This window comes from Mirounga leonina, unplaced genomic scaffold (genome assembly GCF_011800145.1).
Source record: "Mirounga leonina isolate KUSES-001 unplaced genomic scaffold, KU_Mleo_1.0 Mir_201, whole genome shotgun sequence".
Taxonomy (NCBI): Eukaryota; Metazoa; Chordata; class Mammalia; order Carnivora; family Phocidae; genus Mirounga; species Mirounga leonina.
Genome location: NW_023270504.1, coordinates 19406673 through 19431818, shown reverse-complemented (window position 1 = coordinate 19431818; position 25146 = coordinate 19406673). Strand labels below are relative to the sequence as shown.

General features: G+C 43.9%; 1 protein-coding gene across 2 annotated transcripts in view; it reads right to left on the bottom strand.

Moving 5' to 3' along the window:
* GRIN2B (glutamate ionotropic receptor NMDA type subunit 2B) overlaps nucleotides 1–25146 on the bottom strand; it is a 405281-nt gene that overhangs the window by 157186 nt on the left and 222949 nt on the right. For both annotated transcript variants that reach the window (XM_035028180.1, XM_035028181.1), the window contains one exon: nucleotides 15703–16301. In XM_035028180.1, the coding sequence (XP_034884071.1) occupies nucleotides 15703–16301 (599 nt within the window). The remainder of the gene's footprint in view (nucleotides 1–15702; nucleotides 16302–25146) is intronic.

Below are 25146 nucleotides of genomic sequence, written 5' to 3'. Positions count from 1 at the left end.
GGCGACCACTCTCGGTTGTCCCCTCGGCTCCTCCAGGAGACACATGGATTTTCTAGGTCACCCCTTTGACTTAACACAGAAGCATGGTGGGCAGCACAGTGAGGTGCTCTGGAGAGATTAACTGTCATGCCCCTTCTCCTCGCTGCCAGGTTCTTAAGACAACACCAAATAGCCAGGATGAAATGAAGTTGACGTCACTTGAGGCAAGACGAAAACAATGCCAAGAAGGGAAAGGAAATCCCTGTAAAGAGAAGCGACACTAAATGGCCATGGCTCTCAGGCACTAAGATTCACAGCTCCAGAACTGTCTGAGGACTGCAGTGGAGTAGCGCTAACTCCTTTTGTCCACCCTTCTCCTCCAATGCAAAACCCAGTATGGTCTCATGTGCCCGTGATAGGAAATCTGGAAAAACCTCTATATGCTTAGAAACAAACAGCTAAACACATAATCCTACTTTATGGCACCAGTCTTCGGGCATATGCAAAATAAAGATTTGACTGCCTGCATGAGACATTTTCAATTCAACCTTGAGGAGCCAGCTCAATATTAGAACATGCCTGGTTGAGTCCCAAAGAGGGAAAATGCACTCTGGAGCAATTAATGAATGTTTCTTAATAGTCCTTAGTTCCTCCCTCATGTTACGCTATTGGTGAAGAGATGACAGAAAGCTCCACACAATAGCTCAGATCTGGAATCTTGAGCTTGGAGAAGAACAAGTATTTGCGACTCAGTATTCCCTCCAGCTCATTCAAGGAAGCCCAAGTCTGGTGGCCTTAAGGACAGGATGCAAAATGCCATCTGTTCATCCAGGCACCTTCATGATAAATGTGGGAGAGACGGCTGGCTGGGTGGAAGCCAGGGGTCAAAGGCAATGAGAACAGTCAGGTAATCATCACCTACTTGGTAAGTGTGTCTGGGGACTCTGTCATGGTTCTCTCTCTCTCTTACAAATCACAAAGGGCTTTAACAATAGGCAGTGTTTCTCTTCTTTTTCTTATTTCTTTGGACAAACGTAAAGTCTCCTATGCCGTGCAAAGTCTTTTGTCAGACAGATGGCATTGCACAAAATTACGTCCTTCCTTAATACAATTCCAAAGCGATGCTGTGGCCTCCCTCTCTTGCTTGTTCACAGCAGTCAGGAACCCCAATAATGCCACACATTATGAAACCCCCTGCAACCCCCTGCCAGACCATTATCAAGCCCAATTCAACTGGTCCCCCTGAAGGAGGGCTCTCCCAGGCTCCGGCGAAGGGTGGGGAGACTGGGGCGGTCCACCATTTCCTTTCTCACCTTGGCCCTCATCCTGTGTCTTCCTTATTCTAAACTGTTTTCCCTTTGATTTCATTCTGTGGCACTTTAGGGAGCAATTCCATTAAATGTAATAACAGCGTAGTAATACAAAGAACATCATTTTCTAGTGCTAATAACTTTCATTTTAAAACCACTTGTACAGTCCAAAATTTGGCAAAGCATAAATTTCTCAAGACCAGCAGACATCAAAGTCGAAGCTTTGAAGTTCTGTTTCTTTGGGGTTTGTAACCAATCTATGTACAGAAGAACTGGAACGCCATTTAAAGTCAGATTTGTTTTGATGCTCATGTTGCTAGCTTTACTGATGGGAACTCACCTCTCTGCACAAAACAGACACATGGAGCATCAGCAAAAGGACCAAAAACCGTACCAGTACATCATGACCACCTGCAAGAGGATCATCACTGATGAAATGTCCACATCCTCTACCCTTTCCAGAAATTGAATTTCACAGCCCTAATAGGGAATCCCAATTTTTAGACTGATCATTAGGAAAGAATCAAAGAAAGGATGCTTTCATTAGCACCAAGTTCAAATTTCTGCAAAACTATCACTGCCTTTCACCCCATTCTGTTCGCTGGGGCCACAAAAAGGACCTTGAAGTTGAGAACAGCCATTTCCACCCCGGACTGCCCTTTAGAATCAACTTAGGAGCTTTTAATAGATGTTCATTCCAGGGCCCCTACTTCCTTCCCATTCAACTAAATCAGAATTTGCAGGGTCGGGCCTTGAGATCTGTATGGTTTCTTAAAGCTCCCCAGGAAAATCTAACCCCACACGGTGAGGACTGAGATCTACTGACACAGGGAACTCAAAACACAGGGAACGGAAGATAACATGGGAGCAAGTCAGCATATTAACACTTCCCTGAGCTTGTTGAATCAGTGATACATTTTAGAAGGCTCCTTTATCTGAAAAAGGAAAATGGTAACTTCTGATGATAAGAGCAAACATACTTTATTGGAATTACCTCCTTTGTCATCACTACCTCTCCCACCCCAGCTCTCCTGCTGCTGCTAAGTGTGTGTGGGATGCGGATCTTGGGGCCCCTACAAGACAGTGAACTACTGGACCGTTCCCCACAGTTCTGAGCAACAGTAGGTGCCAACTGGTTTGTTATGCATTGCCGATGAGAACGATTCTGCAAAGAGCTGACCACAGGCAGGATGTTTCAGAACACACAAGTGTTCAACTTGTCTAGTGTGGGTTAATTTGGCAATTGGGCTGAATGATCCAGGAAGGAAGCACGTCCCTGAGGATCGAACCGCTAGAGGCCGCTCTGAGCCAGATCCTTGCTAACCCGTATTGTGAATCGCAAGCACATCTGAGGGAGAGCAAGGCTGCTCAGTAGCACTGGGAGTCATGGCAACACCGGGGTTCCTATTTTTAAACTTGCAGGTGAGCGAGCACGCAAGGTGCGTGTGTGTACCTGTGGGGAAGGGGACTCTGGTATATTTCAAAAGACTCTTCTTTGGAGGTTTTAAGTTTGCAGGTGGCTAATCACCTGTGACAATAAGATCAGAGAATTAAACTAGAATCCACTCTGTGAAGATGGTTCTTTTCCCCTCCTTAACTCCATTATCTTATTCTCTGTCAGAAGGGATCCTTGATTGCCTCGTGTCCAGAAATACTGGGAAAATTCTGATACTTTTAACCATGATGTTCTGAAATTCTGATCTTCGTATCTTAGGCTTGTTCTGATAGCCTCTTAGGCACGTCAGGTTGTGTTACAAGAAAAACAGGTCCCGGTCAGCTAATTAAAAGAACTTTCTCTGGACGCCCCATTCCTCCTGGGGCCAATGAAATGGAGGATGTATATTGTCTGTATACCCACCATCCAGCACAGGATTCAGTACATGATAGGGATTGAACATACCTAGTGAACGTGTCTCTAAGTCAACTATCAGGGGACGTAATAGTGTGAGGCACAGAGGAGTGGCCCCCATGTGTCACATTTCTTTCACTCTTGATATAGCATCATTTGTACTTTTCTCCAACTGCTGGCCAGGTTTCAGCCTTAAACAAATCCGAACTTATCCCACCTGTCAAAAATGAATAGTGGCCCTGGAGGACATCTGTAAATCATGACAGAGGCCAAGGTCTTGTTTTGTTTTATTACACGTCCTTGACAGGATTTTCAATGGGTCTGTCACCTCCAGGAGTTTTGGCAGGTTTTAGAACAGAAAGCCTGCTCCCGCTTCCATTCCAAGGACTCTCGGGCCCGCAAAGACTCAAGTTCTTGTTGTCCCAGATGTGGCCTAAAAGACTTTGGAATATACAGGAATAAGAAAAAAAGCATCATCCTTTCCAAACAGAAAAGGCAGGCATGAGCAAGATCACAGCAAGGCTGGTAAACAGAGCTGCGTGCGACACGCTTCGGGACAGGGAGAGAAATAAGACTCAGACTGGGACATCCCTAGCATGTGTGCACTGGATGCTGTTCCCAGACTGATGGTGGATTTATCATGGCGTCAGGACAGGAATTTAGCAGAGGCCAAGAAAGGAAACGTGTTAGTACAAAACCACCCTGAGCCTCAGGCTAACGATGTGCTCACGAACGTGCCAGTCCTGTCTAACTGACTCTGCTCAGCAGTGGGACAGCCCTCAGAATGGACCCTCAGATGCGCAATGTGGGGCAAAGTACACCCGGAATCCATAAAGACTTGGGTTTGAAACCCAAGCAAAGTAGGCAAGTGACTTAACCTTTTGGGATCTCAATTTCTATGAAAAATGGAAGTAATAATGCCTCCATAGAGTACTTTTAAGATTAAATGTGGCCTTATAAAGCACTTGGCACATAGTATTCACTCAATAACCTTTTTTAAAGTAAATTTTCCAAATTGCTGAAGCTTAGTATTTTTAAGTACCAAGCTCTTTCTTGATTATAGGAAGCCTTTTAAATGGAAAATTTTAGAAAGGTATTATACAGTTCTCTGACTTCTTAAACCAAAGATAATCAATATATTTTAAGCTCTTAATAATGACCTAACGATGACTATGCTATTCTTTATACAGGGATGTTTTAAAGGGGGCATATGCTTCCTGGGGAGTATAGGGCAGTTTGCCCCAGATGGTCTTAGACAAGTGCTCCTTTCAAGGTCTTCTGCTGGGTTTTTCTAATATTTTAGGCACCTTACCATTCTGTTGGTTATTTCTTAATGCTGTCAGCTGGCCTGCCTGATTCCCATCATGTTCATCATTTCTAAGCTGTTGTCATCTGGGAAATAGAGAAGCAAGTATCTCTGATACTACTGGTCGCTTACCAAAGATAGGTCCTTGACCATCTCTCTAGTTAACAGAACTTTGATTTTTGACTGGGCATCTTACTGCCCAGGTCAAAAACTAAACTTGTCCACCTCCCTTGCAGCTAGCTGTGACCACTGACTGATTCCTGACCATGGGCTATAAGCAAAGTATGGGACTTCTGGGTAACCTCCTTAGATGAGCCCAGCCTCCTTCCTAACTTTAATCTGCTGCTCGAAACTGGAGTTTGGCAGCCATATGGGCATGGGATGAAGGCCACAGCCTATAAACGAGAAAACAGAAAGCTAGCAGGAACCTGGATCCTGACAATCATGCAGCTACCATACCAGCTCTGGACAGACCACCTAATTATGTCGATGTATCCTTTTTTTTTTTTTATGTTCAGTTAGCCAACATATAATACATCATTAGTTTTTGATGTAGTGTTCAACGATTCATTAGTTGCGTATATATGCTTATGTATCCTGTTTAAACTTGGGTACTGACCCTCCAGGCCATATCTAACACAATTGCTCCACAAACTTCTTAGGGGTATATATAAAGTTAGAGTAAATGAACTCTAAATTAACATAAAGCACATTTACTTTAGGACAAGGATTTGTACCAGTGATTTTAGTCCAAAGCCCTTTTCTGCTTTATTCGTGGTTCTGGGTTATGCTCTAGCTACATCAGGTATATCACCTCTCCTCTCCCAGGTAACAGAGGTAAGTATGTATGAACACACGTGCAGTGTGGTAACAGAACAATGAGAATAATGACCCTGGGTAGGCTGTGGTATCACTATTTTAAGCCATAGTCTATAACACACACACGCACACACATACTTGGTTTTTTCTCTAGTCAATAACGAGAGGGATTTGACACATTAAGATCTATGTAATGATAAACTACATTATAATGACATTCTATTGTGCTATTTTTTGCCTCAAGTAAAGTCACCGGTGCCTCAAGTAAAGAACCAGTTGTTCAAGGAGGGGGAAAAAAAGAGTGGGTGAGAGTGTCTGGAAATGCCACTGGGAAAATGAAAAGTAAGTATCTGAGTTTTCTCTGTTGATATCCACAGGTAATCTATGCAGCGGATCCAAGAAGCCCTCATGTGTTTGTAGTGATGATTCAGTGAGATTACATATATGAAGATTCTCTGTATGAAAATGGTCATTTTTGGGCGCCTGGGTGGCTCAGTCGTTAAGCGTCTGCCTTCGGCTCAGGTCATGATCCCAGGGTCCTGGGATCGAGTCCCACGTCGGGCTCCCTGCTCGGCAAGAAGCCTGCTTCTCCCTCTCCCATTCCCCCTGCTTGTGTTCCTGCTCTCGCTATCTCTCTCTCTGTCAAATAAATAAATAAAATCTTAAAAAAAAAAAAAAAAGAAAATGGTCATTTTTATTATTCACATAGTTAGCAGGATTCTGAACTTGAGGTTTGTGATCATCAGCCCTGATGTCAAACACTATTATTTTGACACATGTCCTCATCTGGACTCCTTTTGTGATCTCTTCCAGGGAATGTGAAAAGGACGGTTTTGCATGAATATAATATTGTCACAGTGTGGCTTCCATGGCTTTTTCTGTTGCTTTGTCAGGAAAAATCTGTCCTTTGAAAAAGACGACATTTACGGGTTTCTTAAAAGTATTTAGAACCACTTGACTCCTGAGTCTACCTCCTTTGCCCAAACAATGGATGTGCTAGGGATACTTGGCAATGATCCTTACACTCATCGTGACGTTAAAAATGGAATTAAGACTGGAAGGAAATAGCTAGTTGATATTCACCGAACTAACTCCAGGCAAGCCATGTGAAAGGCTTCCTTCCAACGTCTAGCTCACAGACAACCCTTCTCAGGTGATCAACTAAACAGTCTCGGTGGTAAGAAGAATGAGGGAATTTACTATGCAAAAGTGTTTCTATCTAGCTCTTTTAACACACGACTCCATTGGACAGATGAAAATGTACACACATAAATATGTGCTCTGTGAATGTGAAGCACACACACATGTGAATATATGTATATACACACGCATGCAAGAATTCTACACACGGTCATCTGCGAACACTGGAAGCTAAAGGCAAGAAAGACCTGAAGGCTTTTAAATAAAAGCAGGTGAGAAGAGAGGGACAGCCAAAGATCAGAACAGAACAATCCCATCGAGAAAAGAGATGGAAACAGCGAAAGAAAGAAAGGTGGAGGGTGGAGCGGGGCAGTGATGAATGAGGAAAAGAGAAAGCCCGAGCAGCGAGGGAGGCAGCGGCTGCCCCCGTCCGGCTGTTGCTGCTGGAAGCCGGACAAGGGGGAACAGATTTCAGCAGCGGGGAGCTCTAATCTGTCAGCAGCAGCTCCTTCATGTGTGACCAGCCGGCCCAGCTTGGGGACTGGTGCCAGTCTGGGCACGCTAACCCCGCCAGGCCCTCCCGGAAGAGAAGGAGCCACTGATAAAACCCCGAAAAAGTCGAGAGAAGGTTCCTCTGCCCCACTGCCTGCTGAACACCCCGATCCTTCCAAATCCTCATCAGCCACATCAGGTCCCGGAGAGCTCCTTCCAGGAGAAGACCGCCTATGTATCCCGGACATCTTAGGAGAGGAAACAAGAGAAAGGCTCAAACCATTATTTGTTTGAGATGTGTGAGGTCCTATCTAGATGCAAAAGCCACAGAACTGTCTCTGTTCTCAAGATCACGTGAGGCTGACCTTGGCCGGCTACGGTCCAGCCTTCACTCAGGCTTCCAGCCCATGTCTGTAACCATAAATGACAGCACTCTAGCTTTCTGGCAACTCGCCTCCATCCTTACCTCCACCCAGCCAGCCTTTATTCTCTGGTGGGAAGAGAGAGCAGATGGAGAAATGACTCCCCCTCAATCTCTAAATAACGCCAGCTTCAATTCCCATTAACCGTGAATTTGCACCCTTGTCTGGGTAAGAACCAAGGGAACAAGAATCATGGGGCTATGGCCATACCAGGGCAAAGGTTAACAGGACAGGTCTGATTGCCAGCCAGCCCTTCAGAGGACATGGTCAAGCAGGGAGCATGCTCTCTGAAGAGCACCGCTCCTGCCATCAGGACACCAGGGCGCTGCCTGTCCCCACCACCCACCCCCGCCTCTAACAGGTCAGTGACCACCCTGAGACTCTAATCCCACGTTTGTAAAATCACTCATCTTCCTCCCATCTCTTCCGTGAGAATACATGTATTGAAAGGGTTGGATTAGACCATTAGCCAAGGACTCTTCCAATTTTGCTTTTCAGGGACAGGACGGTCCTTTAAGCTTGGTTAATGCACAGCAGAGTGAGGGGCTGAAACCAGATACCTGGGGCAGAGCCAGGCCAGACCCTGACATCACACTGGCTAAACTGGGGGGCCCTGCACCTCAAGTCTCTTAAAAACATAAAATGGGAGCAGTGATTCCTGTCTTCATTTGTGCTTTTATCTGCCAAATATTTGGGGCGCCTGGGTGGCTCAGTTGGTTAAGCAACTGCCTTCGGCTCAGGTCATGATCCTGGAGTCCCGGGATCGAGTCCCACATCGGGTTCCCTGCTCGGCAGGGAGTCTGCTTCTTCCTCTGACCCTCCTCCCTCTCATGCTCTCTGTCTCTCATTCTCTCTCTCGCAAATAAAGAAATAAAATCTTAAAAAAAAAAAAATTATCTGCCAAATATTTATCAAGTGCCTATAACGTATCAGGCACTGTGCTGGGAACACAGAGGTTAAAAAAAAAAAACCCTGATCTCATGAAGTTTGAATTCAACTAAGAGGAGTAAGACAACAAAAATACTTAAGAACCAAATGTATACAGTAGGTCAGGTGAGGGCTACCAAGAGAAATGAAGCAAGAGATGGGGGTAGTGAGTTCTCGGGAGGGTGGGGGTGGGCATGCAACTTGTCCTGCTCACAGAGCAATCAAGAGTGTCTCCCAGAGATCTGTGCATAGGTCAGGATTTTTGCAAGGGTCATCTTCAGTAACCGCACGATGCCTGGTGTGCAGTAAGTACTCGGAAAGACAACCAACTCTGGACTTCCTAACCTCCACAGCCCGGCTGCTTCTCAGCATAGACTTTATGACTCTCTTCTTAACCCTTACCATTGCCACCGACCCATGTCCTTCCTGAGGCAGAATCTGCCGTCCTCCACTGATAGCCACTGCCGTAGTCTGCTCTGCTTCTGTCCTCTTCGAGACCATCCTGTTCCTTCCCACGGACAACGGACCACCTGTGTCTTTGCTCCCAGCACAGATGTACATCCTCTCCCACCTCAAACTTGTCCCCCATGAAATGGAAGTCTTTTCCCAGTCACTCCTCCTTTATCTCCTGCCCTCTCCTCCAACAGCAAATAGTTGGGTTTTTTTGTTTTTGTTTTTGTTTTTAAGAAGGAGGAAGAAGAAGTAGAAGAGCAGGGAGGAAGAGGAAGAGGAAGAAAACAGAAGAGAAGAAAGAGGAAAGAAACACCAATGATGTCATGGGTGTGTTTTAAATTTTACAAGTCCGCCACAGAATTAGGTAGTGATTATGGAAGGAATCACGTAGGGGTCTCAGGGCTAAACATTTGTGAATGCTCTTCACAGGTTTGAATTTAAGGGAAGGAAGCTCAGATCACTTACTGAAACGACTATACATCCGATAGGAGAATGTGGAAGATGAGAAGAAAACGGGAGAGTCTGAATAACCCTCAATTGAGTCATTTTTCCATGGGCAGTGAAAGCTCACTGAACAGATCTTTTAGGACAGTTAGTAAATTCCTGAGTTATTTTTTTCTCCCAATTTGTATCTCCTACACCACTGAGCAGATAACATCTCTCTCTATACACACAGGTGTGTCTTGCTCTACTACGGATTTCATATGAAAATGTAGCTTTCCTTAGACTCCAGTGGCTTTCTTTAATCAGGTGAAGGGTCACTATGCCCAATAGCCCACTTACAACTATGCTTCCATGGAAGCTTTTGGCTATTCACATGTAAATTATGTTAAGTAAACCTATAATAAATATCTGCTTTCCCAGAAATCTGCCCATGCGTGGCACTCCATGAACATTTATTAACAAAAAGATGGGTAATGACCAAGCAGCTCTTGCCCATGGGGTCTAAAAATCAATGGACTCAAATCTTCGATTATTTCTTAACCTCTCAGCACTCTTCAGGCCAAGAGAGTCAAGTGGGCCTCCCCTGGGAACAATCCAGCTACTACAATGGGTCTGAGGCTAGGGAGTCTGCCTCAAGGTTAGAGGAGGATGGAGCTCAATGCAGCTCTCCTAGGAGGAGCCTAACAGAGCGCCTTTCTTCACATCAGCTATCATCACCTCTCAAACACCCGGCCAAGAGGAGGATTCTGGCCTTTTAGACGGCAACTTTTATGAGGAAAGAGGCTGCAATAAAAATGTTGAGTAGGAACACTGAGGACACCAGGGGGAAATAATTAGGCACGATTCATAAGAGGTGTGCTCTCTTGAGATCCAGCCATCTCAAAGAGCACCTGTTTTTTTCCAAAAGTTGGAGCACTGGGTGGGTGCTCAGGACAGACATTGAGCCTGGAGGTCAATGGCCAGTGTGCCATCACCTGAGTGACAGAAACAGGCTAGCAGAGTACTGGAGTGCACACTGAAAAGGAAAATAACCATTAACTACTCCCCCCGGGGAAGTGATAAAGGAAAAATATAGACATGTGCCTACTAATAGCTAACAATTCTTTTCAAGCTCAGGGGAATAAAGACAGGTTTAGACGACTGGCCTAATCACTTTCTAAACACTTTCAGATCGTCTGGTACCAAAACGTTAAGACTTTTCTCAGGAACTAAGAAGATCCTTCACTTAGACAACCCATGACAGAAGAAATTATTCAACTCTTTCAATCAAATAAAGTTCGCAGTTGGAATAAAACTCTTATTTCAGCATGCCTTGGGCAACAGTATGGGGCACTGGGCTACATTTACTAATAAGGCATAAATGAATGCTACAAAGTTCCAACAGAAAATTAATTCTTATTAGTGTACAAAATAGGGTTGTCACATTTAACAAAAACAAAACAAAATGGGAGCCCTGTTAAATCTGAATTTCAGATAAACAAGTCTTCTTTTCGTATCATACGCCCCATGCAATATTTGGGACAGATTTATGCTAAGAGAATTAGTTATTGTTTATCTAAAATTCCAATTTAACTGGGTTTTTATATATTTCTTGCAACCCTGCCAGTCTTGTCCAGCAACCTAGAGCCTATTTAGAGATAGTCACCAAAACCATATCTGGCTGGCCAAGCTTCAAGGAGCTAAGAAATTATCAGTAGGGAATTTGGATTGATACCTGATAAATAATGTTTATTTCAAGGATCCTCTCTGAGAATGCTTATGTGTCATTTAAAAAAAAAAAAATCTTCCTTTGGTAACTAACAAGTGAATCACTTCTAATGTGTGTCTGTCTATGGGATTCAGCGATAATATAGAGTCTCCAATCCCTGTTCCCTAAGTCTAGACTTAAACAGAAAGAAAGGCAGTTTGGTCAGGTATAAATGGGAACTTTACTTCCCCCTTACAATGCTTCCGGAGAGGACGGGGCCTGTTAACGTTCCTGGGTTTTCAGACGGGAAGAGGAAAAACCATTTCCTGACTGTATTTCTAGTGTCACCTGGGGCTGGGTCAGTCCCAAATACCTCCTGAGGAGGCTGTTGCAGAGAGCAGCGGGCCAAAGAAAAACTCATCCTCATAAAACAACCAACCATTTGCAACAATTTTATTTGCAAAGATCTCCCGCTGTGGCTAAATGTTGTGGCTGCTTGGTTTGTTATTTAAAAGAGTGACCCTAGTGAGACCAGAGCTCTTGAACGGGGGCGGGGCGGGGGGGGGTGGGAAGAGGAGGAAGAGGCCGATTTCAGACCAGGGTAAGTAAGAGGAGCTGAGACTGAGTTGAGCCTAATTGAATTCCACTGATGATTCAGAGTGCTGTGCCACATGGTCATCGCTCAGACTCTGAGGCTAGCTCCTTACAGTCCCTGTTAGTCAACCCCAATCCTTTCTGGGCCTTGATAGAAAAGGATATTAAAATATTCTCAAGAGAGGCTAGATTGGATTCAAGAGCCCCAAGGAGCTGCACTTGAGAGGAGGGAAGGAAAAGATGGGGGCGCATGAGGGATGCAGGTGTGCAGACAGCCAAGAGAGGAGGTCTCAAGGCAGTTAGATACAGAACCTCCCTCCCCCAAAAAATAATATCAGGGAACTGGGGCAGAAGAGAAAGTTCAGCGAGGAAAGCCCTTCGTGAAAAAGTACTTTGATAAGTCTGAAGACACTTCTTATGCAGTATACATAGGAATCAAGGTGGACTTTCTGCTCTACCCTGGTAGACTCAAGGAATTTATGAATCATCTGGACTGGGTAATCCCTGTTCTTTTTAGCACTGCTACACTGGCTAAGATGGCCGTGGGTATTTGTGGCCATTGTGACAATAACGTCTGAGGAGGGCTCCCTTTCTGAATGGCCACAAGACAGGGTCACAAAAGGTAGAACCAAGCATGGTTTTAAAGGTATAGTGGTCAGAGACCAGGCTTCAGAGAGAAGAACACTTGCATTCTAATGGAAAGTAAGCCAAGTGGCAAATGAGAATATCTACTATAGATGACGGTTTACCTGGACAAAGTTTTAAGGATAAAAACAGGCATTCCTGGACCAAAACTGATGGACTTGAAGTTAACACTCATTTGATTTCCTCGCATTGTTTGGCAGCCATTTTGGTTAGTATTGGTTTTAATGAACCAATATTTGGTAGAGTAATCTGAATCAGATTTTAATTTAACACTAATGACCATAGGAGAAAACCTGAATGTACAGAACCAAATAAACAGTTAGTTTTTCAAGGAAATCTCTATTATGTTGCAAAGAGGAGCAGAACAAGAAAGCTCCTGCAGGGGAGGTAAATGCACTGGGCAGCTCGGTTTCTTGGAGGAGGTCATTCATTCACTCTAGGTGTCTTTCTTCCCTTTGCCACACAGAGCACTGGGTCGGGGGGGGCGGGGGGGCGCGGGGAGACATGGAAATAAGTAGGACAGAGAGGTCACTGCTTTCCCAGAACTTACAGGGACAAGCAATGACAAAGTGCAGAATTACAACTGTCTCAAGAGTGGCTTTACTGGGAAAGCATAAGATGCAGCGAAAGCACATAACAGAGTTGCGTTAGTCCAGGGTCCAGGAAAGCTTCCTCCGTGAAGTGAGGCCAGGGCAGAAGCCTGAGGAATGGAAAGGAGGCAGGTGAAGGAGCATCTGCATTTACTACTGGTGGGAAGGGGCTGCTGGAGGAATATATTCAAGGCAGAGAAAAGAGCTAGAAGCGAGAAAGAACACGGTAATGTCAAAGAACTAAAGCAGGTTCAGTATTGCAAGAATATAGTGTTCGAGGGAGAGTGTGTCAGGAGACAGTCTTGGAAAGACAGGCAGGCCTAGGCAGTGGAAGACTTTAGAAACCACATCAAGGAGATGGGACTTCATTATAGGAGCAATGAAAAGCCACTGAAAGACATTAAGCAGGAGAGTGATGAAATCACATTTTCATTTTAGATCACTCTGGCTACAGTGTAGATTGGAAGGAAGCAGTACAGGGAGCCAGAAGATATTTACGAGGCCCTGCAGCAATGCAGGTAGGAAGAGCAGACCAGGGACACGGCACAGGGATGCAGCCGGTAAGCACAGTACAGAGGAAATCCATGGGAAACGGCACTAGGAGATGGTCAGCGAGGAGATGGCCGGGGGTGTGAAAGCAAGGACAGCTGGGCAATTTTTTTTTTTTTAAGATTTTTTTAATTTATTTATTTGACAGAGAGAGAGATAGCGAGAGAGGGAACACAAGCTGGGGTAGTGGGAGAGGGAGAAGCAGGCTTCCCGCGAAGCAGGGAGCCCGATGCGGGACTCGATCCCAGGACGCCGGGATCATGACCTGAGCCGAAGGCAGACGCTTAACAACTGAGCCACCCAGGCGCCCAGCTGGGCAATTTTTACTTGAGGCAACTGGGTAATAGGATATAGCCTTTATAGGTGGTACTGATTTGTCCAGAAGAGGGTAGGAGGAGAATGGGAGAGATATGGTGTGTTCTAAGCTTCAGATATGGTCTGTTCTAAGGCCCGGTGGACTAGAAGAACCTATCTAGTCACAGCTGGTGATACAGACTGGGGCTCACCAGAGAGGTTTCAACCAGAGGTCAATTTGGGGGAACTTACAGACGTCAGCTGTAGCCCTGGCAATGGAGGGCAAAAGGGGGGGTCTAGGACAAAACCCTGAGTAATGTCAATATTTAAGAGAGGTCTAAAGGAAGAAGACACACCAAGGACTTTGAGATAGAATGACTAGAGAGGGAGGAAGAAAACCAAGACTATACCAAACAAGCAGGAATAACTAGGCTCTGCCGAAAGCAGAGTTCAAGGTGGGATAATATTAGGATTGGATCACAGATAGAGCTACACTAAAAGGAACCTTAGGGGGCGCCTAGGTGGCATCTGACTCTTGATTTTGGCTCAGGTAATGATCTCAGGGTCCTGGGATCGAACCCCAAGTTGGGCTCTGCACTTGGCGGGGAGTCTGCTTGAGGATCCTCACTCTCCCTCTGTCCCTCCCCCACTCGCGCTCACTCGTTCTAAAATAAATAAACCTTAAAAAAAAAAAAGTAGCTTTAGCTGCAACTCTAAACTAAGAGCTTAGTCAAAAGGTTTTAGTCCGGGCGCCTGGGTGGCTCAGTTGGTTAAGCGACTGCCTTTGGCTCAGGTCATGATCCTGGAGTCCCGGGATCGAGTCCCGCATTGGGCTCCCTGCTCAGCAGGGGGTCTGCTTCTCCCTCTGACCTTCCTCCTTCTCATGCTCTCTGTCTCTCATTCTCTCTCTCTCAAATAAATAAATAAAAATCTTAAAAAAAAAAAAAGGCTTTAGTCCAACTCCCTTCCAGAGGTTAAACAAGTATAAGTAGGTACACCTTCAAACTCCATTAATTGTATTTCAACCTCCCCAGAGTGCACTTTGATATTTTATTTAAGCTGGATGGTACTGGAGTATGTGCTTTCTGCATAGCTTTCTATTTGTCAGATATAATTCATAATGAATTTAAAATGGAGGCCCAAAACATACTGTCGAGTCAAAAAAAGTCAGGTTATTGAACAGCAGGTACAGTTATGTTTCCATTTATGTAAAATTGTAGACTTATACGCATATAGGTATACATACATCGGGAAATAGCTAGAAAGATGTTCACTAATTATTTCCACAATGACTATCGCTGGTTCCCTGGCTTTAAGGCCATTTTTCTCTTTTCCTTCTTCTTTGTGGTCTTCTGCGTGGTCTGAATTTTTACAGTGTTCATGTGCAGTGGTTTTCTACAAATCACAGAACCTCGTAGAGGATCTTCTGCCCTACACAGTCACGTAACACCCGCAAGAGGATACGCTGGAGTCACGGCTGGATTATGAGGCGAGGCCAGGGGAGCGGAACTCCACCCATGTCTTCTTCCTACTAAAGAAATCAGACTGAGAGCAACTACAGAAGTTGCTTCTACGGCAGCACTCTCACACTTAAAAGGCAGAGAGAAGGGAAGGAGACAAAAACCAAGGGAAGGACCCTCTTCATGTGCCTCCAGACCCATGTGACCTATTGTCCATTCCCCCCCAGTACAGCAGTAGTCCTAAGTAAAGGGACTGGTAGGTCCTCTCTCGTGTCAATGCCCATTGTGTCTTTAATGGCGGTCAAGTATGTAGGGGCCCCCAGAGGCCTGGCCACAATTCCAGACTGAACCTCTTCCCTGGAGACTGACTGTGGACAGTTTACACCTACAAACCTTATTCACTTGGATCATAAAATAGAAGCAACTCTTTAACACCTGCCTAATAAGAGTACTGCTTTGCAGGTTAAATGAGGTCAAACCTGCAAGACCCTTGAGTAACACCTAGCGCTTAGCAAGTGATCAATAAGCGGGAGATGTTGTGTATTTCTTAGAACAGGAGCCCAGCACAGCAAGCTTTGGACTTGAAACACTCCCACCATCACCAACAACTGCCATCCCCATGGCTGGCCTTCAACCTCTGACGTCTTAAACTGCTTTTCCCAGCTCTTCCGAACCTCCAGTCCCAGTCCTGAAGGCCCTCCCCTGACCTCTGCCATCAGGGCGCCCTCTGTCCCACACTCACCTATTTAGCATGTTGGACTGGTAGATTCTCTTCTCATGGGTGTTGTAACAACTGCTCTTGGGCTCTGGGATGAAGCTGTGTTCAGACAGCATGTCAGAAGCAGCGGTGGTGATTATGGCAATCCCATCCCTCACCCTGGCAGGGAGGCCATAGTCCCATTCATCATAGGACACAGAGATGAGCCCGGTGGGGAACTCCGAGGGCACCGTGTCTGTATCCCCTGCCACCAGACTAGGCACAATCCATGTGTAGCCGTAGCCAGTCAGCCCTACGGAGTTAGCGACTTCAAAGATGTAGGTGGCTTCTTCCTTAGTACAATAAAGAAGAATGATGGGGCTTTGAAGCTTCTTAAGCTGGTTCTGGATCTTAGAATCTCCATCATCCAGGGACATGTCCAGCAGGAGGACTTCCTCTAACTCCCAGCCCACGAAGCTGTTCTCGATGGTGCTGCGAATCTTGTTTACAAAGTCCTGGTAGCCGGGGAAGTAGGTGGTGACGATAGAAAAGATGTACCAGTCGTACTCTTCCATGATATTGAGCATTACAGAAGCTTGCTGTTCAATTGATGGGCCAAACTGGAAGAACATGGAGGATTCATCCTAGAATAGTAAAAAGGTAAAAAAAAAAAAAAAAAAAGAAAAGAAAGAAACCAAAGATGGTAAGGGAGAGCTTGAATCAATTGGATACAAAGGTTTGTGTTCATTGTTTACTTTTTCACATGCCTTTTAAAATGGGGTGTTTGAATTGCAAGCATTTCCAACACCTTTCTTCCTAAAACTACCTCCTAGATTTGAAGGGGAAAATCAACATAGGTCTATATTCGCATTGTCTGAAATCTTCGGAGCACAGGGAAGCTTCCCACAATCAAATATGTGAATATTTCTATTGGGACACACATAAAGAGTCACCTTAAGGGGGATAAAGACTCTAAATGGCCTCACATCAATTTGGGTCAGGTTTCACTGCCAAATGAGTTCTAGGGATACACACACTTTTCATTTTTTGAGCCTTTTGAACTCATCACAACTGTGGATGTGTATCACTCAGAGTGAATAAATGGGAATGCCATCCACCTATGCTTAAATCTATGGGCAGAGGTGGTATAACCCTGGCCTAGCAGGTCGGTGGTAAGCACATGGGACTATAAGATTGGGTCAGTGTATTTTCTACCAAGAGATTAACTGTTGAATTAACAGCACATTGAGTTTTCCGTTTTCCACTGTGATAATGAGATATGCAAGTTAGAGTAAGACGCAAACAGTACATCTAAGCTACAAGTTAGAAGGTCTTGGATTCAAGCTCATGTATGATTAGGGTTTATTTTAGAGCTGCACATAGAAGATTATTCTTCCTCTTACCTGTCTAATGCCACGGTCTCAGTCTCACCTGTGTATTATACACATAACCTTCTGTCAATTCTGAGAATCTTATGTTTTCTCCCTCCTTTTGAGGGAGAAGCCATTTTAAATTTCTTCCATTTTAAGCTGTATTTCACCTGCTGTTCTGACATGTCAAGTCCTGCATTTTATCTCTGCCTTCCAGCTAGAAGAATCCGAAACAACAAGATGAAGACCCTCTTGGCCTTGTCCTTCTTTCTCAATCCATTTTCCCCTGACTTCCTCCTGGGTAATGGCATCTCTTTTCTTGTCAGTGCCCCAATCTTTTATCTGATGGTTCATCTCCATTTTATAACAATCCAGGTGAACAAAATTGTGTCTTTCTAAAAGGGGCAGTTCTTTTCTATCCCCCAGACTAGAGCTTCAAAGTATAGTCACAAGAGACCAGGCTTTTAAACAAAATTATACAGCGATTTCTTAGTTCAGGAACATATTCTTATACAGCCGAGAAATTGCTGAGTATTTGGGGGGCATCCACTATTGAAAAAATACAGGTTGGGAAATAGCCAGCTGGTATCCAGAGACCCTGATCCGGCAATGAAAGCCACCAGCCCCTTGGCTCTGCCAGAGCTATGATTGCTTCATGTGGCTTGAACTTTTCACATTTCCCACAGGCAATCCAGAAGGAAACAGTAGACAGTCATTTGAGGGCAATTCTTTCTGCTAGGGGTAAAATGGTGCTTATCATAGCTCCCTCCTCTGGCTTAAACATACGGTCAGAGAGGAGTCTCATAGGACCAGGGAATTCAGAGAGGTAGAGCGTGTAGCGCAGGAAGAACGGGTGGGGAGGAGTGGGAATTCATTCAGAATAAAATAAGGACTTCATGTGTGCTTATTCCAAACTGCGGCCAGCCCCTGCCCCCTGACCCACCTGTCCCTGGTCTCCTACTACAACACAAGTACTACTCTTCAGGTAATGCTGGCTTTGTCCTTAGGTTATAGGATTATAGGGGGATTCCAGGACAACAAAGTTTAATTATTCCAAGACTTGTCAGGGGTCTACAGAGAACCACAACAGGAAAGGAAGGGCAGCAACAGAACCACCCACCCTGAAAGGCTTTAGAGGAAAATCTATTTGTTTTCCTGTTACTTCCAAACAATGTTTCATTGGAGGATTCCCAAAATTCCCTTTTTCCACTTGAGTTTTCGCAAAACCTAGTGGATGTAACAAAGTGACAAAAGCTTCTGAATATACCTTAAAATGTACAGGCTAAGGGTGAAAGGAATCCCAATTGTAAACAAAGGAATTTAACCTGTTTTATGATAAGGTTACATATCTTATCACAAGGAGGTTCTTGAATACCCACAACTCTCCATCTATTGTGAGACCCCAGCTGGTTCAAATACACAGGGAGAGATGGCCCTGAGAAATAATCCATGAGGGTCCATAGTAAATGAGCCTATGGTAATGAAAATAAATTTAAAAGAAAACCAATCTAGTATATACCAACCCCACCCTCTTCTCTCTTAGTCTTCTCTTAAAACCCTCTCACAATTATAAATGAGCTCCTAAAGAAACCGCCAGCTACTATGTAAAGAAACCCAATAATATAAGGTGAAAATAAGAAGAGAGAAAAACTAATGTGGCTCCAGCTCACCCCCACCATACCCTCCTCTTACCTAATTCTACCATCCTCCACAATCATCCTTTCTGACTCCTCTCCCCCATCGATGCCCCGTTCAACTTTTTATCTTACCAATCCTTCATTAAATAAAGGATGCCTTACATGACCATTTTATCTGTGGCATCAAGAAGAGGTTAATGAAGCCAAACAGAAATCAGGAGACAGAGTTATAGCTTGGGCAAATGTTTTCTGGTATAATGAGCGGTCCAGTTATTAATTTAGTTGACATATCCATCTGGTATACAGAAGTTGGGAATGGGACAGCTCTTTTTCAACAAAGCTTTGGGCTAACTGTAAGTTGCAGGCAGTGACAGGCTTTGCAAATTATGGCCAAAGCCACAAATCAAAGAGCAATCTTCATGTGTGCATGGAGTGGAAAGGACTGGTGGCCACGCATCCATCTTTGCAGGCACCCAGCCTGCACTGCTATCATCACAAGAAGTGTCATCTTCTAAGATGAAGGACAGGGACATAATTCAGTTTGCAGCTCACTATGCTTCTCCACTTACATTTTTATCTCCTAATGAAGATTCCCAGTCACATTTATTGCATGAATGTATGTCTTCACCTTGCCGTTTGAGCATCTGTAAAGCATTTGTGTATAAAGGGCCACCATGACTGAGATAATTAACACAGGGAAGATAGAATTGTACAGTAGACCCCATCTGTCTAGAACCATTATTTTGAACCCCCCATCACTTTGATGTTCGTGGTATTTATTTGCTAATAAGAAACAAAAATGGTCCCCAAAATAGAGTTATCATTATGGGAGATTTCTCTTTTGCATCCCCCAGATCCCCTACAGACCCACTTCTGAAATGAAGGATGAACTACTGAAGCTGCTGCTAATGCCCCTGGCAATAGATTTTAGCTGTCAGACCACTTTGGGAATTGTATCAGCTGGAGAGGACCACCTTGCCCAAATTCATGCCCCCTTTCCAGGATAAACTGCCCTGAATGACTGCTGGTCATGGAGTAGAAAGACCTTGTCCTCTTGCCCTGACTCTAGACACCTCTGAAGGATCAGTCGATTTTCAGAACTTCCCACAGGGTTGGCTGGAGCTTCCATTAGAACGGCATCACACCTTTCCTTCTCCCTCTGCCCACTCCTGCCCGATCTTCTCTTTGCATGGCGATGAGCTCAAGAACACTCCCTAATACCTCCTGTTTGTTCACCTTGGTCTCAGGGTCCGCTTCTCAGGGAACCCAACCTGAGACTATTCAGTTCCCTTTTTCAAAATGGAAGAGAGATGGTCTTAAAAGAAAACATACCTATTTTCAAACACTGAAATGGCCTATATGTTAGAAAGACAAGTCTCTGCCCATTAGTTCCAGAGGAGAAAGCTGGGACTAATGAGTAGAAATATTAAACATCATTATTCGATTCAATAGAAGAAACAGGTGTGCAACAATTATAGCTATTTAGAATGGAATGAAACTCATAAGGCCGTGAGCTCTCTGTTGCTATAAGCATTTGAACAGGAGCTGGATTATTATTTGATAAAGAGATTCTCCCCAGCACTCTGCCTGGAAAACATCACACTCACCTTTATGGTCTAGTTCAAGTGTCAGGTTTTCATGCATATCCTCTTTCCTAACTTCCCCAGGTAAGTTAGTTCTCTTTGCCCTGTACTTTCACAAGAGTTGGTATGTGCCTCTATCTTAATATTTATCACACAGGAAGCATACATGCCTCTCTCCTCCCACTAAAAAATATGTTTCTCAAGAGCAGGAGCTGTGCCTTATTCATCTCTGGATCCCTAGGTGGCATAGGAAAAAAAATGGTTTTGTATTAATATTAAAAAAAGAAGGTTCCTTTATTGGGTGAGAGATTACTGAAATAACCGATGGTCTCATCTGGTTTCAAATTTCTATGCTGATGGCATATATTGACCTCATAGAAATCAGCTATGCCTGAATAGTTATATATATATAAACCACTCTCTTATAAAATGTGAGGGATCCCACTTGGGGCCAGGCAGACAGGCAGAAAATACTAATGGCCATTTCCTTACTCCTCTGCCACAGATTTCTTGAAAACATCATCTATACTCACTTCCTCCAATTCCTCTTCTCCCATTCTGTATTACACTAACTCCAACCAAACTTTCAACCTCACTAGAACTCCTCTTGTGAAAGGCAGAGGTGACCTTGATATTGCCAACTCCAATGTCCATCTGCAATCACTGTTAGAGTCACTAATGTACCCTCCAGATTGAGAAGACACTTTAATGCCGAAAAACAAAGCAAGCCATTTCATACCATTTACACAGAGTTCTGTTCAGAGTAATTTATGGAGAGGAATGTGCAGACAGATGATGCACAGCACTACATAGCTCTTCTCCATCCTTATCCAGACCTCAGTCCCCAGCTTTTGTGGAGTGAGGAGCATGATGATGAGGTCACAGGGTAGTTATCTAAAGTGGGGCTATCTGTGCACCAGAGGGGACCTCTACTAGTTATCTCAAGGGGTGCCTGCCACCTGGGCACCAGCGGGGGGCACAAGGCGTGGGGCCAAAGATGGAGTCAGTGTTGTCAACACTCCTGCACTCATCCTTACCTATGAGGAGCATTTGACATGGCTGATCACTTGGCTCTTAGCTAGGCTTTCTTTCCTTGGTTTCCAGAGCTTCACATTCTCTTGACCTTCCTCCTAGCTTACTGGCTGCTATTCCTCTGTCTCCTTTGCTGGTTCCTCATCCTCCTCCTGACTTTTTAAAGCTGAGTCCCCCAGGGTGAAGCCTTGGTCCTCATGTGGTTTCTATCAACATTCACCTCCTCAGAGATCTCATCCAATCTCCTGATTTAAATCCTATTTATATGCCAATCCCTCTCACACTTCTTTCTCCAAATCTTCAAATTTATGTATCAAACTACCTATTCTACATGTCCACTTGGATATCTTAGAAACATGGCCAACATTTCCAAAACTGGACTCAGTCTTTCCCATTTCAGTTAAAGGCAAGTCAATCCAGTTCCAACTCCTCTCTTTCTCTGGAACCCTATATCCAATCAACCAACCTTGATTGCTGACCTTCAAAAGGCATCTAGAACACCACCTGTTTTCACCAGCTCTGTCTGAGCCACCCAGCATCCCTCAGTCAGTCAAGGTAAGAGCCTACTCAGTGGTCTCCCTGCCTCTGCCCTCCAGCCCCCTCTAGACCATGCTCAACAAAGGAGCAGGCCAATCCTTTTAAAACTTAAATCATAAGATGTTATTCTCTGCCCCAAACCCTCAATGACTTCCCAATCCACTAAAAAGAAAAAGCCAACAGCCTTGATTTGGACCGCCACTGCCCCATGGATCCCATCCTCCCACCCTTCCTCTCACTCTGCCCAGGCACTCTGACCTCTCTTGAACATACACACTCTTGCTCCAGACCTTTATTCTAGGTATTTTCTCTGCCTGGAACCCTCTTTTTCCAGCTATCCATGTGTCCACACGCACCTGTTTCAAGTCTTTGCTAATATCTCAACTTCTCAACAAAGCCCAGTTCTCGTCCTACTAAGGAATACCAACACCTGCCTGATCCCCTTATCCTGCTCCATTTTTTTCTTGTTCCCTTAGCATTTATAACCATCTGACAGACTACATGAGTAGTTTGATATGTTTACTATGAACTTACTGCCTCTTCCCAACTACAGTGTAAACACCAGGAGGGCAGGGATCACTGTTTGTTCGCTGCCACAATTCAGTACCTGAAACAGGGCCCCAGTAAATGTTTGTTGAATTTAAAAATGTAGTAACTGATGTTGCAACCAGATAATTCTCAAATCTAGTTTATCTTTGTTGGCTTCCCATTGAGATTATGTTTTTTTAGTATCACAAAATCTTTCACATTATTCAGATCGGAGGACTTCCTAACATCATAGGGATTAGGATCCTGCTAGAACATTAACACAGAATCAGATTAAATAAACCTGATTTTCCTTCTAGTCCCTCCTCCTAGTATATGAGTGAAGAAAATCCTGTTCTCCTTCTAAATTCAGTTCTTTAGGAGGATCTGTGTTTGATAGAAGGCTAGAACTGCTAGACTATCTGAAAACTTTCTCCACTACCACCAGATTTAGGAAACAAGTATGGAACGTTACCCATCTGCCCTAAGATGGGATGAGAGGTGAGGGTTGTCCACCTGCCTACCTACTCCTGGCTATTTCTTCTTTCTTTCTTCCACACCAAGCAGAGTAGAAGCAGAATATGGAGGACAAAATCTCTTCTCTCCCAAAATAAGGGAAGGATGTTCTCTCCCCACCTAACTCCAAGAAACCCCATCCTTTGGGGACTAGAAATTCTGATTCCACACTATCATTTTTTCAGGTGACTAAGGCTGCAGGTGTTAGCTACTGTGGGTGGCTTTGAATAGTGTCAGAGTTTTGTGAGCAATGCCTTGCAAGATAGGGAAAATGCCTGATGTTCTCTAGCCTTGCCATTACTCAGAAATATCATGACTGAAACACATGACGGAAGCTCACTGGTGGAGAATCAGGATCTTTCCTGCCTGCTAAATGCCAGATCCATTTTTTTTTAAACCTTTGGACACAAAGGAGAACACTCTGGGTTTTCAAAAGCCCAGGAACAAAAATTCAAGCAGACAGGGCTAGTTTAAGAGCCATTTTGGATCACTAAACAACTCCTGCAGAAGCCAGCATTCTTTTTCTTATTTGCTTTTTCTGAAGATAATTTGGCTTTCTCCTTGAATTTTGCCCCATTTTGCTCCCTGAGTCTCCTTCTTGGATGTGCTCCAATTGCTAAGTGTAAGTCACAGTTGAGAAGCAAACTAAAGGTACTCACTTTGAGAATGCCTACAAGGTTCTTCTTATTCCAGAACTCAGAGACAACATAAGAGCAAGAAGAAAGCTTATTAGAAGGCAGACAGAGGGGGCAATAAGAGGGGAAGAATAAAAAGGCAGAGTTCCTCTCACTAACATACCCAAATGAATTACAGAATTAAGTAAGGGAGCAAAGGGCTTGGCTAGTACTAAGAGAACTTCTAGAATGTGTTCGTGTTCGCCTGTAAGGTATCAGGACTGCCAAAGTCTTAACAAGGCTATTTCATTTCATCTTAAATTAAAATTCCTCTCTATGTTCTACTCCATTATGCACATCAAAACAACTCTCAGACGGATTGGCTTGTATTTTTATTAAGAGGTTCTTTTCTATAAAAGAGTAAACTGACAAGTTCAGCAACAATCAAGTTCAGTGGCTGAATAAAAGTACTTTTAAATAAATGCAAGGGAAGAAGGTGGGGGAAAGGAAAAGCTGGAAAAGAAAATGAAATGGAGAGAGAAAAAAATAGTGTAAATATTAAACTAGCATATTCATTACGCAGGATTATCAATATCAGACTATATTTATCTAGGTGAATTTATAAAATCAAGTGTGGGGGCGCCTGGCTGGCTCAGTCAGTAGCACATGTGACTCTTGATCTCAGGGCCGTGAGTTCAAGCCCCAGACTGGATGTGGAGCCTACTAAAAAAAAAAAAGTGTGTTCAACACTAATATCGATCTGGACAGTTAACAGGATAAAAAGAAAGTCAACGTAAAACTAAACAATATAACCAAAGGAAAACAAACAAAAAAAGTATTAGGTATGAAATACCACCTCCCAAACTGCCTATGCCTTCAAAGTCTTTCCACTTAACTTGAGCCAAAGGGGTAGAGTTTACAGAAGAATTGTGATTATTAATGAAAGGACAGGGTTAAATACAAGCTGTTGATGGTACTTGACGTACTAGCAGCATTTTTCAGAATAAAGATGTTGACATTTGTTTCAAATAAATTAACATTCCCATCTCTTCATACATATTTGATCAGAACATCACATTCACATACCAATGGGAGTACAGAAGTGGGAAGATGCTCACAGGAGGGGAAGGATAGAAAATGCATTTTGTATTTGATCAAGCGATGAGTGTTAGCACCTAATTTGTTACTGAAAATAACAAAAGCACTGGTTCTAGACATAGTGATTATGTCCATACACATGGATTTTTTCAAGAGATCTCTGGAAAACAGGGAGTTCTCATGCTTCTGTCCCTTCTCCATATAGAAAAACAAAGCATCCTTGAATTTAGAATTTGGACCAATCATGCTCATTTGGCACAGGTTAACAAGCCATTGTCTCCAATGGTAGAAAGAAGTTTTCTGAGAAGGTATTTTTTGCACTAAACATCCAGTGATCAGTTTTCCTAAGTCCCTGGATTGGAAAACTGATCACTGCACTGCTTCCTCACATCAGCAAAGTACGGCTGTTCACAATCAACGCGGCTTTGAATTTATTCACATCTCCCAAACCAATTTGGTCCTCCCTCTAAAAGAGGCAACGCATTTTGAAGGGCTCCAGAAATGAAAATAAAATTGCATACAGGCATTTTAAAGATATATATACATATCTTCAACAGCTCGTCAGCACCTGCCTATC